This window comes from Wolffia australiana, chromosome 12, assembly GCF_029677425.1.
Source record: "Wolffia australiana isolate 7733 chromosome 12, ASM2967742v1".
NCBI lineage: Eukaryota > Viridiplantae > Streptophyta > Magnoliopsida > Alismatales > Araceae > Wolffia > Wolffia australiana.
In genome coordinates, this window is record NC_135846.1 from 10,627,320 (window position 1) to 10,642,747 (window position 15,428).

A 15,428-nucleotide genomic window follows, 5' to 3' on the forward strand; every position below is an offset into this window, starting at 1 on the left:
CAAATTTCTAGATCAAAACATCATCTAAGCTACTGCAGCCCTACAAGTTGTCACTTGGCAAAATGGTAAATAATATCTCTCATATCTCATAGATTGCAATTTTTAATCTCAATTTGTATGTAGAATATTGTATATTCTTTTATGATGTTTAGATTTATCTCCATTTAGTGATACTACTATGTCAAAAGTTGATTTTCTAATTTTCAAAGCGAAAGTAAGTTTATTTATTGGTGAGAATTACACGTGATATAGTACATTAAGTGATACATAGAAATATGCATCAACATTACATTTGTGTCAAGTAAATAGTCTCTGTGATTTTGAACAATTGTAGATATGAAATCTCTGACCTCATTTCATATCTCATAATAGAGCTCTTTAGATATATAACATGATAAAGGGTGTGAGCGAGCTATATGGCATAGTCTTTCTATTTTACATAGACTATGATTATGAGGTAATTATAAGCTCTTGCTACTTTATCATCAGAACCTAAATGTTCAAATTTTCTTGGAGGACACAACTGAACCAATCTCAGGGATAAATATTTCACCTAATGGCTTCACTTCTAATTTAAAAAAAAAAACAAATTATTTCATATAATAGTTTCTGGGCTATAGCTCTTCCTATTAATTCAAGTCTTATATTCTTTCCAGCTATAATGGCCAAGGTATTTCTTAAAAATATTGACAAAACCAGCACATATGTTATGGACCATAGAGGCATGGTATAATCACAATTTTTACAAGGTTTCAAAAACTCTATCACCACCTAATTAGATGTATCAATGATTATCAAATAATATATGCATTTAGACACCTATTTTTAATATCGGTTATTGAGTTTTCAATTCAATCTCAACCTTTTGTCCTGATGTGTAAATATGATAAATATCATATCTTTACTTTGATATGTGTTTCTGGACTTAAAAAGTACATAATTTCCCCTCTGATATGAAATCCACAATTGATATATAATTAACTACACAGTTTTATAATTAGAATATTCCCAAACATTATCCCTTGATTTATCGTCTTCCTCTAACTATTTTTTTATAGTATCATTATTCTCTATACAATTCTATTTTTAGTTACTTTTGCATAAATATGATGGAAATATATGTTGCCTCGAGACAGTTACATGTTCCATATTTTGTTCAATACTCATTAATACCATATATTATGTAATACAAGTACGAAGCTTATGATGCAGTTAAATAATACATGACCTAACTACGCTAATCGTGATGAAATCGTAAAAAATATCAATATTCTTTAAATATGTGTTCCAAATTTACCCTATTGAAAGATAATCGAGAAGGTCATCAAAAAATGATAATAGAATGGCATTATATAGTTCCACTCCAATGATGAGTATGACTGGTCACATAGCCATTAGTGTGGCTTTATTAATGATATACAGTGGATGCTCCTTCAGAGAAAGAGTTCATTTTCTTGGTGAGTATAAACCCCGGAATGGAATTATACTAAATGACCAATCAGGTCGACTCGCGCCATGACTGTGCAAGTGATCCTTTGAACTACACCAAATATGTATTGTGGATGGACGATTGTACTTTACTATAACATACCAATTCTTATCCATCAAATGTCTTGAACATCTTAACCATGTGCAGCAAGAAGTTCATAAAGAGGATGGAGTGGTTGAGTTGGGATCATCCTCTTTGGTATAAGACAATACATATCAAGGAAGACGATGTGATAATGTCCTTGTCCAAGGTGGTGGAGGATTGGAAAAGAGTTGTCAGATGATTTCTGAATACATCCAATAAGAATTCAGATGATTAATTAAGGTTTCTTAATTGACCATCTTGGGTTCTATGGGTCTTCATATGGATGAAAGCTTAGAATGTGTTAGAGCAGAAGACTTCAAATAGAATCATCATGGCATCAATAAAACCGTGAAGAAAATCACCTAGACATGAATCACAATCATGATTTCTTGGATCCTCGAGTGAGACACGTTGATCTTCTTATGTGCGTATCATCTAGATGTATCCACACGATCCTCGTCATGTTCATTAGTGACGAGTCTTGACGTGCTCTATTCACCCTTCGTCATTATTACACCATGCTGATTGCATCGGAATGGAGAGGAGCTATGGGGAGAAGAGGGGGAAGGACACTGAAATTTTTTGGCATGGGTGGTTTTTTATTTGTTAAAAGCCCAAAAATTTTAAATATAACTTCCCACATCCAAAATATCATTTGTTTGCGACTCTCTAAACCCAATAACCTTTACTGGTTTTCCAAATTAATTAATTATATCATCCTATTGATTAATTAATCTCATATCGATTTAACCCAATCAATAGGTTGTGTCTCCAGCCCATGGGGTGATAAGCTACGCCCTGTGCTCTAAAATATACAAAGGAATGTGTATAGACTCACTCATGGAGCATGTCTATCATTTGTAAACATCTACATATAATCCCTCATCCATTTGACCATACAAGTAAAATTTAGTGTATGATCAACTATAAAAACTTGATTGTTCATCTGAGTTAGTATTGATGCATTCAAAAATCATTCAGAGAATTATTTTATGATACTTCATCGCATCGTCATCTATGAGATGTCTCCTCTTAAACAGAGGGTATGGATAATCCCATCTTGACTGCTCAATCATCTTTATATATTTCTTGTGGCACACGAACATATATTTCTTAGAATTCCATGATGATGAACCCATGGGTCATAGTCAAAGCATAACCATCCATGCATAATACCTCTTTTGGTGTCTCAAGTCTAATGTCTACTTACACAACCGTGACGTGAATCAACCTAATTGATAATTTGGTACAATAGAATTCCGGGACTTGTATAGATAAATTTAGTGAATTCTTTTTGTTTAAGAGCGCCTGCAATCTATCTTTAGTGTCTCTACACTAATGGCAACAAGACTAGCCATATTCATCATATGCGTGAGACTATATATTGTGATTCCATCTGAATACTCTGATGTCCTTCTCAAGTATCCTTTGAATAGGAATATTTAGAACATATGATTAAAGACTAGTGATCTCCGTATTACAATCTCATCATTATTTACATAGTTTGATAATGGACGTCATTATAAGCATCACACATGTGCTATAATGAATGTTTTGCATTAATGAACATGGAACTAGACATAATAGGTGAGATTGGCATGTTGGCCACGTATATTTCCATGAGACCATATCCCAAGTTATCTTACAAGCACTAGGTATATGATAGACTATACACACATGCTAGACGATGACAAAATATCTTATGAGCGAGTAAATACACTCCTTTCTGTATTGACTACCATATTAATTAGAACAAATTGATACTTTATTAGTTTATCCATATGATAATATGGATAATTAAGTTAGAAACACTATACTTATAGTTCAAGTGTTGATAGGGGGAGGTCATGAACATAATTTGCTCGTACAAAAAATTGTTCTAGTTATAAACATTCTTCTCCCTTCTCCTCTTGCGTCCTCTTCACTCATTATGCTATTGAAACAACATAATAACTATGGTTAGGTGACAACATGGGTCATTAAGATGAAGGAAGAGATTCAAAATGCCAAGGATTGTGTGGATACATCTAGAGGCTAAACACATAAAAATTCATTTTGTCTTGCTCATGGAGTTGGGAAATCACATATCTGTTTTGTGCTAATGTGATTTGACTATCATCTTTTATGTGTCATTACAGTTCCATTTTCCGTCTGCCACTACATGATTTTTTTTAAGTTCTCACAATCAAGACCCTACAAGCTAAAAACAAGTATGTACTGCATTGTATTAAAGTCATGAACCCATCTCTAATATTCATTTTAAAACCACACATTTGCAGAAACACACTCCCTTACAATATAATTTGTGTTTATCATCAATGATCAGAGCACATGCACCTTCTTTGATATCGAATTCGCAGATATGATAACATCTAAACTTTGCATATCCGAGATGGAGCGAGAGATTACACTAAAACATAAACCATACACATTGGAAATAAATCCAGAAGTACAATATGCTTGAGAAGCACGACTCATTTCTCATTTGATGAGGCAAAGCCTTGATAAGGATAAAAAAGGTCAAACTGAACATTCCACTCAATGTCGATTCAAAAGTGAAACCAAATGAAAACCAGATGTATTACCAGATGAAAACCAGATAATATTTTACAATAAATAAAAAATAAATAACCTGTACAAGTTTTGGAAGTAAAGATTCAATAAATAATCTTGAATAAATTTTTTTACTTTCTTCATCATGCCCCCCCTCAAATTCGCCTTCTTACCCTACCTCCTTTTCTAAAAAGTATGAACTGGGTTTCAACATTAAGGCTGCCTTGCGAATTGTGTCTAACATGCAACTCCTTCTCAGAGCAATTGATCACCTCCTTTCTGTTTTTGCTATTTAGAGAGTCTGCTCAAATAAATAACTCCGGACATTTTAGGTTTATCTTTTTGTATTGACTTTTTAGCTCTTAGTTCCATGACCAAGTTGACCATAATTTGACTTATTTGACCTTGACTTTGACACCACACACCCCTGGCCAAAACATTGACTTTGATTTTTAGGTACAACTTTAGCTTTTTGTTGCCCGACTGTCTGAAGTGCTGCTTCTTGTAGGAGGAAGGGTTTATAGGGAGATTCCAGATACCATTACGTCATAAATATATTTATGACGTCATTCGGACGTGTATAAAAGGACAGCAGTACACCAACTACGAAGAAAAGTCCTGTATCATTGAGCCGTGTATAAAAGGGAAGAAGAAGAAGAAAAAGAAGAAGTTCGTCCTTGGAAATTGGAATGAGGAAGAGGAGATTTGCGCAGGTTTCTACAAGCGACGAGGAAGAAGAAGAGGAAGCGAAGACGGGATTGGACAAGGAGAAACCGAAGAAGGCGCGGGGGAGAGGCGCTTCGGGGGAGGTCGAGACGAAGCGAGGAAGAAGAGGCAAGGCGGAGGAAGAGGAAGGGAGTGAGGGCGAAGATGGAAGTGTTCAGGAGGACGCGAAGCCGGTCGGCGATGTCGTGAAAGTTTCTGGTAAGGGGAGGAAGAGGAAGAGGCATTACGCTGCCTTCGAGTACGACGGCCTCCTGTTTGAGCTGGTTAGATTTTTATTCAGTCTCTTTCACCCGTTTTTCCCTTTTTTTGCGTGTTTTTAATCTCGACGACGAGTGCTCGGGTCCTCGAAAGATCAGATTTTGAATTTTCGAGTGCGATGTCTTCCAGCTTGAACTGGTTGGATTTTCAATTTTTTTTCTTGCTTCGATTGTCGCCAGCCGATTTTGTGCTTTTGGATGCTCAAATTTCGGCCTTCGGTTCTCGAGTCTTCGAATGGTCGCATTTCAGCTTGAACTGGTTAGATTTTTAAGTCTTTTTCGTGCTTCGATTGTAGCCAGCTAATCTCTGTGGTTTTGCGTGCTCTAATTTTGATTTTTGAGTTCTCGAAATATCTTAGGGTCATTTTTTGAATTCCCTTCTTTGTTTCACTTATTTATTCCGTCATTGCGCAGGAGGATCCTGTGTTGTTGTCTCCGGAGGCCAAAAATCAAAAGCCCTATGTCGCAATTATCAAGGTCTCCAGTGCTCGGATTCTTTGCTTGCATTCTTTCCTGTTTTAAGGATAAAGTTGTATGATCCTATAGAACAGATACCTGTTTAAGTTGGGTCGTGTGCTTGCATTCTGATGTTTGATATGACTATTATGCAAGAAAACTTTCCTTGGATCAACATCTCAACCCTATGCTCGTTTAATGTTCTTGAAGATATACCACTCTGTTGGGCTTTTTGTTCCATGGCAATGGAAAGGGAAGGAAGATAATATCAAATTGATGCAAAATATTCTTCGTTTTGGCCTTCATAATCGCCCCTGGAGAAGTCTCTAAGTTACAGATTTATGTCCTGATTCTCTTTTCATTGGTTATTTCTCCATCGACAAAAAAAAATATTTTTTTGAATAATAAAAAAGGCGGTCACCTGAAAAGGGTCGGTAACCACGCTCCGATTACATGCCTTAAGCGGTAAGGCTCTATTACAAAGGGGTTTATCCTCTCCCCTATCTTTTCCCGACTCAGGGGAACCAAGCTGCCAGAAGTCCTTCCATCCACAAAAATATATTAATTACATTTATTTATTTTTTGATTCGTCTAAGCATAATCATTCAAAATTTTCAGTAAAAGATTAGATTTATTTGTTTTCTGAATCAGTAATATTGGTGTTCTTTTCTACAGGACATAACGCAGGATACAAAGGGAAGCATGATGGTTCTTGGACAGTGGTTTTACAGGCCAGAAGAAGCCGAGAGAAAGGGTGGTGGGACTTGGCAGACGCGTGACACGAGGGAACTCTTCTACAGTTTTCACCTCGATGAGGTCCCCGCAGAATCCGTCATGCACCGATGCGTTGTTCATTTTGTGCCTCTGAACAAACAGCTGCCTCGGCGTTCCCAGCACCCCGGCTTCATTGTCCAAAAAGTTTACGACACGGTGGAGAGAAAACTATGGAAACTCACTGATAAAGATTATGAAGATGGTAAGCAAGAGGAAATCAATGTGCTTGTTGGGAAAACCCTAAAAAGGTTAGGAGATCTACCAGACATTGAAGTTGAGGAGGGATCTGCAGAACAAGATGATTCTGGGAAGAACAAACGCCATCTCAGAAAGAAGCCCATGTCGCAGATTGATGTTACTGGGGATGATAATGCATCATCTAAATCTGAACCCACTTCAAGGGCAGAAACCCCAGGAAGCTGTTCAAGTGAGGGATCAGAATTTTATCTAGTCTTGACAAATTTTAAAGCCCTTACTGGCGACACGTATCGCGATAAGTGGCTGGAGAAAATTATGCAAGGTGTTCAGTTTATTTGCAATTCAAAGGGAAACGATTTGGCAGCTGATAAAGAGAAAAGCCGTGATGCTTCGGCTATGGGGATGAATGAAGGGGAAGCAACTAATGGTTCTCCAACCACTAATTCAAAAGTAAGAATATTTTTCATTTGAATGAGATTTGGTATTCCGTTGAATGTTCTTAGAAATCCTACGACTGTCAAATAATTAAATCTTTTACTAAGAGGTCGATCCAACCCATGGGGCTGGTCAGATTGATCAGAACTGATTGGTTGGGGCATAGAGATGGTGATCTGACGGATCAGATTGGTTAGCGCTGATTGCTCAGCTCATGATCTGGGTCTTCCAATCATAATTTTCAATGTTTTCTTAAAAAAATCATAATTACTAATCTGACCGTGATCCGTTTGAATCCCGACCCTTACATATAGTTGCCACTTCCATGACATTATCTTGGAACGCTGATATTTTGTAATATTCACATCTGATTGTTTTTTTTCGTCTCATCTAACTTTTCCTTGCCCAGGTTTCTGCAATTTGGTCAATATATCGCCATTGATTTATTGCGAATGATTGTTTTAAATAAACCCAAAGATGAGGAAATATTTTGGTTAATTAAACATAACTCATCGATTGTTCTTTTGTATTTCGGCTCATTTGTCTACTGTGCTTATTTTTATTCAAATTTTAGTTCACCTTTTTTGAAGGATGGAGAGGGCCTTATCTGGCCGGATGTTGCTGTGTCTGCGGTCACAGGCCTTGAGAAGACCGTCCACGAAGCACTTGGCTCCGATTTTCAGAAATACAATCAAAAGATGCGACAATTAGACTTCAATCTGAAGGTAAGATGGCTTTTTCTTTTTATTTTTTCCAGAATTATGCAAAAATTTCTCCAAATTACTGTTAATATTATGTTCTGCTAATATTTGCTAATTTTCCAAATGACATGTGGAACTGAGCTGTATCTAGGTAGACATTTCGCCTGTTTTTTTCTCTTTCTTCCTGTGGAAAGAAATTTGAATTGTTTTCGGAAAAGAAACCTACTTTATATGAATGATTGGATGCGATTGATGTTTTTCAATATTTTCTGGTTTTTTGGGCGTTTCATGTTACAGAATAATCCATTGTTAGCTTGCCGACTGCTGAAGAAAGAGCTGGAGCCTTCTGTCATTCTAAACATGACTCCAAAGGAACTGAAGGTACCTTTTTTCTCACTATGCTTGGAATAGAAAAGATTAAACCCGCAAATTTTTTCTCAGTGATTTATCTCAAAGTTTTGCAACTTTAGTTTGGGTAGTAGTATGTTATTTTATTTTAATATTCCATCTTGATGTCAGGACGGTTGGACAGCGGAGGAGAAGAAAACTCAGGAGCCCGAGCCGTCGCATTATATTCAGGTTATTATGCTCATTTGTTCATTATTTATTAAATTATTTTTTTGTGCAACTCATGCACTATCGTTCTCTAGATTCATGCGCTATGATGATCTTTAGGATATTTGTTGCAGCTAAAATTTCCTTTTCGCAGATGACTGATGCTGTTTGCTCGAGATGCTCGGAGAAAAAAGTGGGTGTCGCTGACATTATCCATGCCGGCGGATCTGGAAATCGATATCAGGTGAGAAATCAAATCTTTTTCTGATTCTTCTTTGCGAGCCCAGTAAATCCTGACCGATCTTGCATCTTGTTATCTGTATTGCGAGAAATTTTACCTTCTTCCGATTGTTCTTTCCGAATCCAGTTGCTTCAAATGAATCAAAAATGTTTTTGATGCTGCCAAAATCGTGATCTATCTTCTGCCTTGTACGAAGATCAAATCTCCTTCCGAATGTTCCTCCTGAATCCAGTTGCTATAAATGAATCAGTAATGTTTTGGATGCTGCCAATATCGTGATCTACCTTCCGTCTTGTTCCACGATCAAACCTTCTTCTGGTTGTGTTTCCCTTAATTCAGTAGCTGCAATGAATCTATCAAGTTCCGAATGTCGCCAAATCACCATCGATCTTCCATCTTGTTCGACGATCAAATCTCCTTCCGCCCGCACTTCCCCAATCCAGTATCTACAAAAGGATCTCTAGGGTTTCAGTTACCACAAAATCATGATCAACCTTCCATTCTGTTCGACGATCAAGCCTTTCATCTGCTTATTCTTTCCGAGTTCAATTGCTGCAAATGAATCTGCAATGTTCCGAATACTGCCAAATCGTGTCATATCTTCCGTCTTTTTCGAAGATCATTAGCCAGATGAATCGACGATTATTCTTCCCGAGTCCATCAGCCAAATCGTGATCGATCTTCCATCTGTTTCGACGATCAAATCCGTTCTTCCCGAATCCAGTTGCTCAAACGAATCGTGATCGATCTACCGTCTTGCTCGACGATTGCAGCTTGAATGCATCGCGTGCGGGCACACATGGTACGCGTCGGGCGACGCGATATCCTCGCTGACGATCGACGCGCCGAGCGCGGGCGGGAACGTGGGGACAGCGCCGTGGGCGACGGTCAAGTTCGACGCGGTGGAGAAGAAGCTGCTCAGCCCGCGAGAATCGGAGAAACCCGCCGTCGATCTCCTCCGCAAGACCACCGCCGCCTTCATCCCCGTCCTCGACACTCAACGATCGCTCGGCCGCGCCAAGAACGAAGACGCCGCCGATTAAACCCGCCCAATTCCCGGTAAATTCTTCTGTAAATATCATCCTCCCCTCCACCGTTCAAAATTCAAATCCTCGTCTTCTTTTTCCGGCCCCGCGACAAAGAAGACGCCCAGTTACCAACGATGAGACATTTAGTTCCGGATCGACGTGGACGGGACGAAATTCGTCCCGTACGATGTCGGATTCAGTGCAGGGAGAAGGACGGGACGTTTTCCGTCCGATGGTACAAAACCGTCCCGTCCAGTTCTCCTGGGACGAAAAAAACCTGTTTTATATTTTTTATATATTAATATAGATTTTTCTTAGGGAAATACGGAGGAGAGAGAATGCGAAGGGAAATATGTACAATTATTTCTGAGCGGCATCAGTTTGCAGGCGCGAAAAACTACAGGGTCTTTGATACAAATTATCATAGCGAGGTCACGTGGCTACATCTCAACCGTGGGATGTGAATCCGGCGGTTTTTTCGTCCATGGGACGAAAACCATCCCGTCCGGTGGTCCCCGGGACGAAAAATTGTCCCGTTCACGTCCCTACATTATAATTGTCGATGCCGACAACCGTCATCGTCATCCGTGACGGCGAACCCTTTAGATGTTGACAGTACCTCAGACCGGGCCCACCTCTGTCGCTTTCATGGCGAAGGGTATATAAGTTGAATTCCACTGTTCTTCAACTCCTCTTTCTCCTCCCTCTCGAATGGCTTCTACTAGCGTCGTCTGCGGTAGATCGCTGTCGTTCGCCGGCGGATGGGATGGATTGCCGCGGCGGAAGTGGCGGATACTCGCCGGAATCCGCGCCAGCGGTGTGGCGGCGCCGCCGGTTCTTGCAGATCTGCAGGCGAAATGCGCCACTCCGTTGCCGGTTCTTCGCCGAGTGGCGGACGCGATGGTCAGTGGAATGGGAGCTGGACTCGCCTCTGATGATGCCGGCGGGTTGCCGATGATCCCGAGCTTCGTTGATTCTCTCCCCCGCGGGTTGGTGCTCTCTCCATTTCCGAATTGGATGATTTGACTCGTCTTGTTTGTAGATCTGGTCGATTTTCTCGTCATGGAACGTGAGTGATTATTCTATTTTATTTTTAGATCTGGTTGACCATCTGACGGGACGAGTGGTTTTGATGAGTTGTTTGTTGTTCCTGTTTATCATCCCTCGATCGAACGCGATGGTTTTAATGATTCGTTTCTAGATCTAGTTGATCGTCTCGTGATCAAGTGAAGAAGATGATTTTATTGATTTATTTCTAGATCTAGTTGATCACCTCGTGATCAAACGAAAATTACGATATCATCGATTTCTGTGTAGATCCAGTTGATCATCTCTTGATCGACCGGAATGATTTCACTGAGTTATTCGTATATCCTGTTGATCGTCTCGTGGAGCTATTTCTAGATCCAGTTGATCATCTCGTGATCGATCGGAGAAGATGATTCATTGATTTCTTTCCTGATTCAGTTGACCATGTCGTGAGCAAACGAAGAGTACGATTTTCTTGACTTCTGTCTGGAGCCAGTTGATCATCTCGTGATCGATTGGGATGACTTCACTGATTTATTTGTAGAGATTCAATTGAGCATCTCGCGATTGATCGGGATGATTTCATTGATTTATTTGTAGATCCAGTTGATCATCCCGTGATTGCTACTGCACCAGGGACGAGAAAGGCGCGTTCTATGCTCTAGATCTCGGCGGGACAAATTTTAGAGTGTTAAAGGTGGAGCTTGGAGGAAGGGACGGGCGCGTTGTCAGCTCAGCGCTCCAGTATGTACAGATTCCGCAGGAACTCATGTTCCGGACTACAGAGGTCAACCTGCCATTGTTGATCTAGTCTATAACTGAGGATCAATCTATTACTCTCTACTGAAGATCTTGTTCCTGCAGGAACTGTTTGATTTCATCGCATCCGAGCTTGCAAGATTCGTCGCCAGCGACGGCGGAGCAAGCCGGCAACTTGCTCAAGGACAGAAGTGGGAGCTCGGTTTCACCTTTTCCTTTCCTGTTAGGCAGACGTCAATTGATTCAGGGATACTCATCAAATGGACCAAGGGTTTCGCTGTCTCTGGCACGGTCTGCATTGATTTCTGGTTTCTCATCAGAATTTTCCCTTGTTCGTACAATCTTAAATTCGATAGATCAGAATTTGCCATTGAAGTTTTTTGACGAGCATAGAAATTCTTGGGAAACGAAACATTTTCCCCATTTTTTCTTGTCCACCGCAGTTGATGAATTTATTTTTCTTCATCCTGTGGTTGATTAATATCCGATTCTTCTTGGGATGAGCTCTATTTCACATTTTCCAGGAAAAGAAACAGCTCTAACCTCATGAAAATTTTCTCCCTTCTTTTCTTGTCTAGCGTAGTAGATGAACCTCTTTTTCTGCAGCCTGTAGTAGATTAATCTCCGTTATCTCGGGAGGCAAAATTCTTGCAAATTCCAAATTTTATACGAAGCTCAATTCAATATATGAGATATTCATCGTACATAAAAATTTGATCAAAAACAAAAATTTCATCGTATTTTCCTGTCTAGAGCAGTAGATGCATCTGTTTTACATGGTTCTGTAGTTGATTAATCTCCTGTTCTTCTGGGGATAGAAATTTCACAATTCTTTGAAAAAATCCATAAAAAGAAACAACTTTTACCTCATGAAATTTTGACAGGCAGGGAGAGATGTGGTTGCATGCTTAAATGAAGCGATGGATAGGCAGGGACTCGACATGCGCGTGTCTGCATTGGTATCGACAAGAACAGATTCAACAGTTAATTTTTTTTTTTAATTATTTGCCTTCATGGAAATGATAAATCGACATGATTTTTTCCAGGTAAACGACACGGTGGCCACTTTGGCTGGAGCACGCTACTGGGATGAAAATGTAATGGTCGCCGTTATCCTTGGAACTGGGACAAACGCCTGCTACATCGAAAGGGCCAATGCTATCCCAAAATTGCAGGGTTTGAATCCAAGTTCTGGAGAAATGGTACATTATCTGGTTGAAGTTTTCCTATTCGTTTTTAATATTTTCTGCATTTTTGCATTTTAAGTTAAAATTTTTTTCTTAGGAAAATCCCTAAAACTGAAAACATGCAGGTTATCAATACTGAGTGGGGAGCATTTTCCGAGGGGCTTCCTTTGACGGAGTTCGACAGAGACATGGATTCTGCGAGCATTAACCCTGGCGAGCAGGTGCCTCTTGTTAATTATAAGCCCGGTTGTGATGAGAGTGATTAATGACGTGGATTATCCCTTAATTGTCTGCTCTTGGAGAATATACAGATATTTGAGAAAACCATCTCAGGAATGTATCTGGGAGAGATTGCCAGGAGAATCTTGCTCAAGATGTCAGAGGATAACGCTTTGTTTGGTGATTCGATTCCTGAGAAGCTCACTTCTCCATTCGTCCTGAGGCAAGTTCTTCCTTTTATCTCCTTAGAAGTTGAACGCATTATCAATCTCTAGTTTCGATTTATTTTCTTTTGTTTTTTCTCTCCTCCCGGATTTTTGCCAGTCAGCAAATGCTCTTGCTCTTGCTTCTTTTTAGAAATTAAGTTTTTATCAAGTTTCATTTTATACGTTTATTAAAAAACTAAAAAAAAAAGAAAACTGGTCCACATTTTTTCATCGCAATCTTTTATTGTTTCCATCCGAATACTGAATACACTGAAATATTTTCCCTGTAACTTAGTTTGTCAGAATCAAATCATGCCTGCCTTTTTATGCTCTACCAAGAACTTTGCTCACTTATTTTCTTATAAAATAGGAAACGAACCGTGATCTCAGTTAAAGGAGAATACATTATGAACGGAATGAACAATATTTATTTTATTTTATCAACAAGATTAATGACAACCAGAAGGCCGAAAGTTGAGCTTCTTAATTTTATATTTGCAGCACCCCATCCCTTTGTGCCATGCATCAAGACAACACCAATGATCTCTCAACCGTTGGAACCATCCTGACCGAAGCCATTGGGGTAGTTCCTATCCAAATTTCAAAACATTCATTCGTTCGAATGAGTAGTATGCATAATTTTGCTGTTCATGGATTGGATAATTTCGTGATTTTGTCCAAACATTGTATTTATAAACCGGGCCTTGATGTTTTCTGATATATAATGAAAGATATTGGAAAGTCTTAAACTAAGTAGCATGCTTAATAAATGCCATTTAGTCACGCCAGTTTGATCAATCTGAAGAATAGATTGAGCAATATCCTGATTTGGGCCAAACAGTTAATTTATAAATTGGGTCATGGTTTCTTCTGACATTGAATAGAAGGTATTGGAATTTTTTTAGACACGCAGCATGCATAATAAACATCATTTGGCCGTGCCAGTTTCACAAATCTATAGACTATTAGCTTGAGTAATTTCCTGATTTGGCCGAATATTGCATAATCTGGAACTTTGTTTTTACTGATACAGCGGAAGATGTTGGAAAAATTAAAAGCAAATAGCATTCCTTGTAAATGTCATTACTGAGTTGGAAAATTTCGTGATTTACGCCAAACATTGCGTAAACTGGGAGTAATGACGGAATATGGTTGTCCTCTAGATCTGTAAGCTGACGTCTCAGGGATCTTCATATACTGACCAATCTAAGAAAGTTTTAGCTTTTTTAATCTGTATGTTTGATACACAATGGAAGATGTTGAAAAATAATTAACATGCAGAAATGTCATTTAATCTATTCATTTTCATCAATCTGAGAATTCTTAGCAAATGGGGTTCCGCCATTGTCAGGCTGAGTCCTCGGTAAACGCAAGGAAGACGGTGGTTGACGTCTGCGACACGATCGTGAAGCGGGCTGGAAGATTAGCCGGGGCAGGGATCGTGGGCATTCTCGAGAAGATGGAATCTGATTCTCCTGGGCTTGTGTTTGGGAAGAGAACAGTGGTGGCCATGGATGGGGGTCTTTATGAGCACTATCCCCAGTACAGAAAGTACATCCAAGATGCTGTTTCGGAGCTTCTCGGGCCGCAGATCTCGAAAAACATCATCATAGACCATAACAAGGACGGATCGGGCATCGGAGCCGCGCTGTTGGCGGCTGCAAACTCCAAATATGGCAGTCAAATCCTCAACTAAAGTCGCAGATTGGGTATGTTCTCTATTTTTTCCTTTATTTTTAATGCCACATTGTTTGATGATCACCACTGACCCAAATTATTCCCTGACCTGGCTTGGTATATGTAATCAATTTATGTGCAACCCAAAGTCAGGATGTCTTTTTGTCAGATGAGTTAGTATTTTCCTAGATTAAAATATCTAATCTTACTAGATCTACAACGAGTTTGGATTTGATTTCCTTGGAAAATTATTAGTTCCAATGTGCTCATCAGCGTTTAATGTTTATTATGGCCGGAATGAACCGATTGCATTGAATAGGTATTTCCATTCAAGTTTTAGTGATTTATTTAAGGTACTGAAGCAAGAGGTTAATTTCCTGACCATGGTATATGAGTTTCTAGAACTTGTAGGAGTTTAGAAGCTTGAAACATGTTCTGATCCTTGTGAATTAAATAATAGAAGTTTAAATTTACGCAGAATGTTTAAAGCCTAAGTAGGCTATGCAAACCGTGGTTCATTGTCTGGCCTAGGTCAACCTATGGTTATATATCAACAAACATATTAGGACATCATACAGTATTCATTTCGGAAAAAATGTTAAGAGTAGGTTTCTATTATCTTCTTGACTTTGAAGATGTTTTGACAGCTGGAAAAATAGTCAAAAAGTTTTTGGAGTCCGAATTCTGTATATTCTCTATCAGTAATAACAAAATTAACTAATCAAAATTGATCCGGTCACTCAGTTGAAACGGTCAATCATGTTTCAAAAAAAAGTTGAAATGGCCAAAGCAAATTCTTAAAAAAAATTGAGAGGAAATATTACTGTGGCAATTATTTCTTGATTAGAGACTAA

At 39.0% G+C, this 15,428-nt stretch overlaps 2 protein-coding genes across 3 annotated transcripts; both read left to right on the forward strand.

The window, feature by feature from the left end:
• The first annotated feature begins 4,750 nt into the window (after positions 1-4,750).
• LOC144710021 (bromo-adjacent homology (BAH) domain-containing protein) lies at positions 4,751-9,953 on the forward strand. 2 transcript variants are annotated; one of them, XM_078583670.1, is made up of 9 exons: positions 4,751-5,115; positions 5,524-5,586; positions 6,241-6,987; positions 7,563-7,697; positions 7,971-8,054; positions 8,193-8,252; positions 8,383-8,472; positions 9,243-9,528; positions 9,816-9,953. In XM_078583670.1, exons 1-8 carry the CDS (start codon positions 4,816-4,818, stop codon positions 9,510-9,512), a joined length of 1,749 nt encoding a protein of 582 aa, XP_078439796.1. In that variant the 5' UTR covers positions 4,751-4,815; the 3' UTR covers positions 9,513-9,528; positions 9,816-9,953. The 2 variants fall into 2 exon arrangements, with proteins under 2 accessions (XP_078439796.1, XP_078439795.1); XM_078583669.1 differs by lacking the exon at positions 9,816-9,953 and having other exon boundaries at positions 9,243-9,595.
• A 41-nt stretch (positions 9,954-9,994) lies between these two features.
• On the forward strand, positions 9,995-14,742 carry HXK3 (hexokinase 3). Its single transcript, XM_078583671.1, has 9 exons — positions 9,995-10,486; positions 11,163-11,313; positions 11,391-11,576; positions 12,170-12,244; positions 12,332-12,487; positions 12,598-12,693; positions 12,784-12,914; positions 13,399-13,480; positions 14,249-14,742. Exons 1-9 carry the CDS (start codon positions 10,209-10,211, stop codon positions 14,591-14,593), a joined length of 1,500 nt encoding a protein of 499 aa, XP_078439797.1. The 5' UTR covers positions 9,995-10,208; the 3' UTR covers positions 14,594-14,742.
• Positions 14,743-15,428: the final 686 nt, after the last annotated feature.

What these genes read in the sequence shown, in the direction of transcription:
- LOC144710021 (XM_078583670.1), top strand. Translation starts at nt 4,816, where the DNA reads ATGAGGAAGAGGAGATTTGCGCAGGTTTCTACAAGCGACGAGGAAGAA. An exon ending in AATTAGACTTCAATCTGAAG is followed by an intron (nt 7,698 to 7,970) that starts GTAAGATGGCTT and finishes TTCATGTTACAG; the next exon opens with AATAATCCATTGTTAGCTTG. An exon ending in TGACTCCAAAGGAACTGAAG is followed by an intron (nt 8,055 to 8,192) that starts GTACCTTTTTTC and finishes TCTTGATGTCAG; the next exon opens with GACGGTTGGACAGCGGAGGA.
- HXK3 (XM_078583671.1), top strand. Translation starts at nt 10,209, where the DNA reads ATGGCTTCTACTAGCGTCGTCTGCGGTAGATCGCTGTCGTTCGCCGGC. An exon ending in ATCCAAGTTCTGGAGAAATG is followed by an intron (nt 12,488 to 12,597) that starts GTACATTATCTG and finishes GAAAACATGCAG; the next exon opens with GTTATCAATACTGAGTGGGG. An exon ending in TCCTGACCGAAGCCATTGGG is followed by an intron (nt 13,481 to 14,248) that starts GTAGTTCCTATC and finishes CGCCATTGTCAG; the next exon opens with GCTGAGTCCTCGGTAAACGC.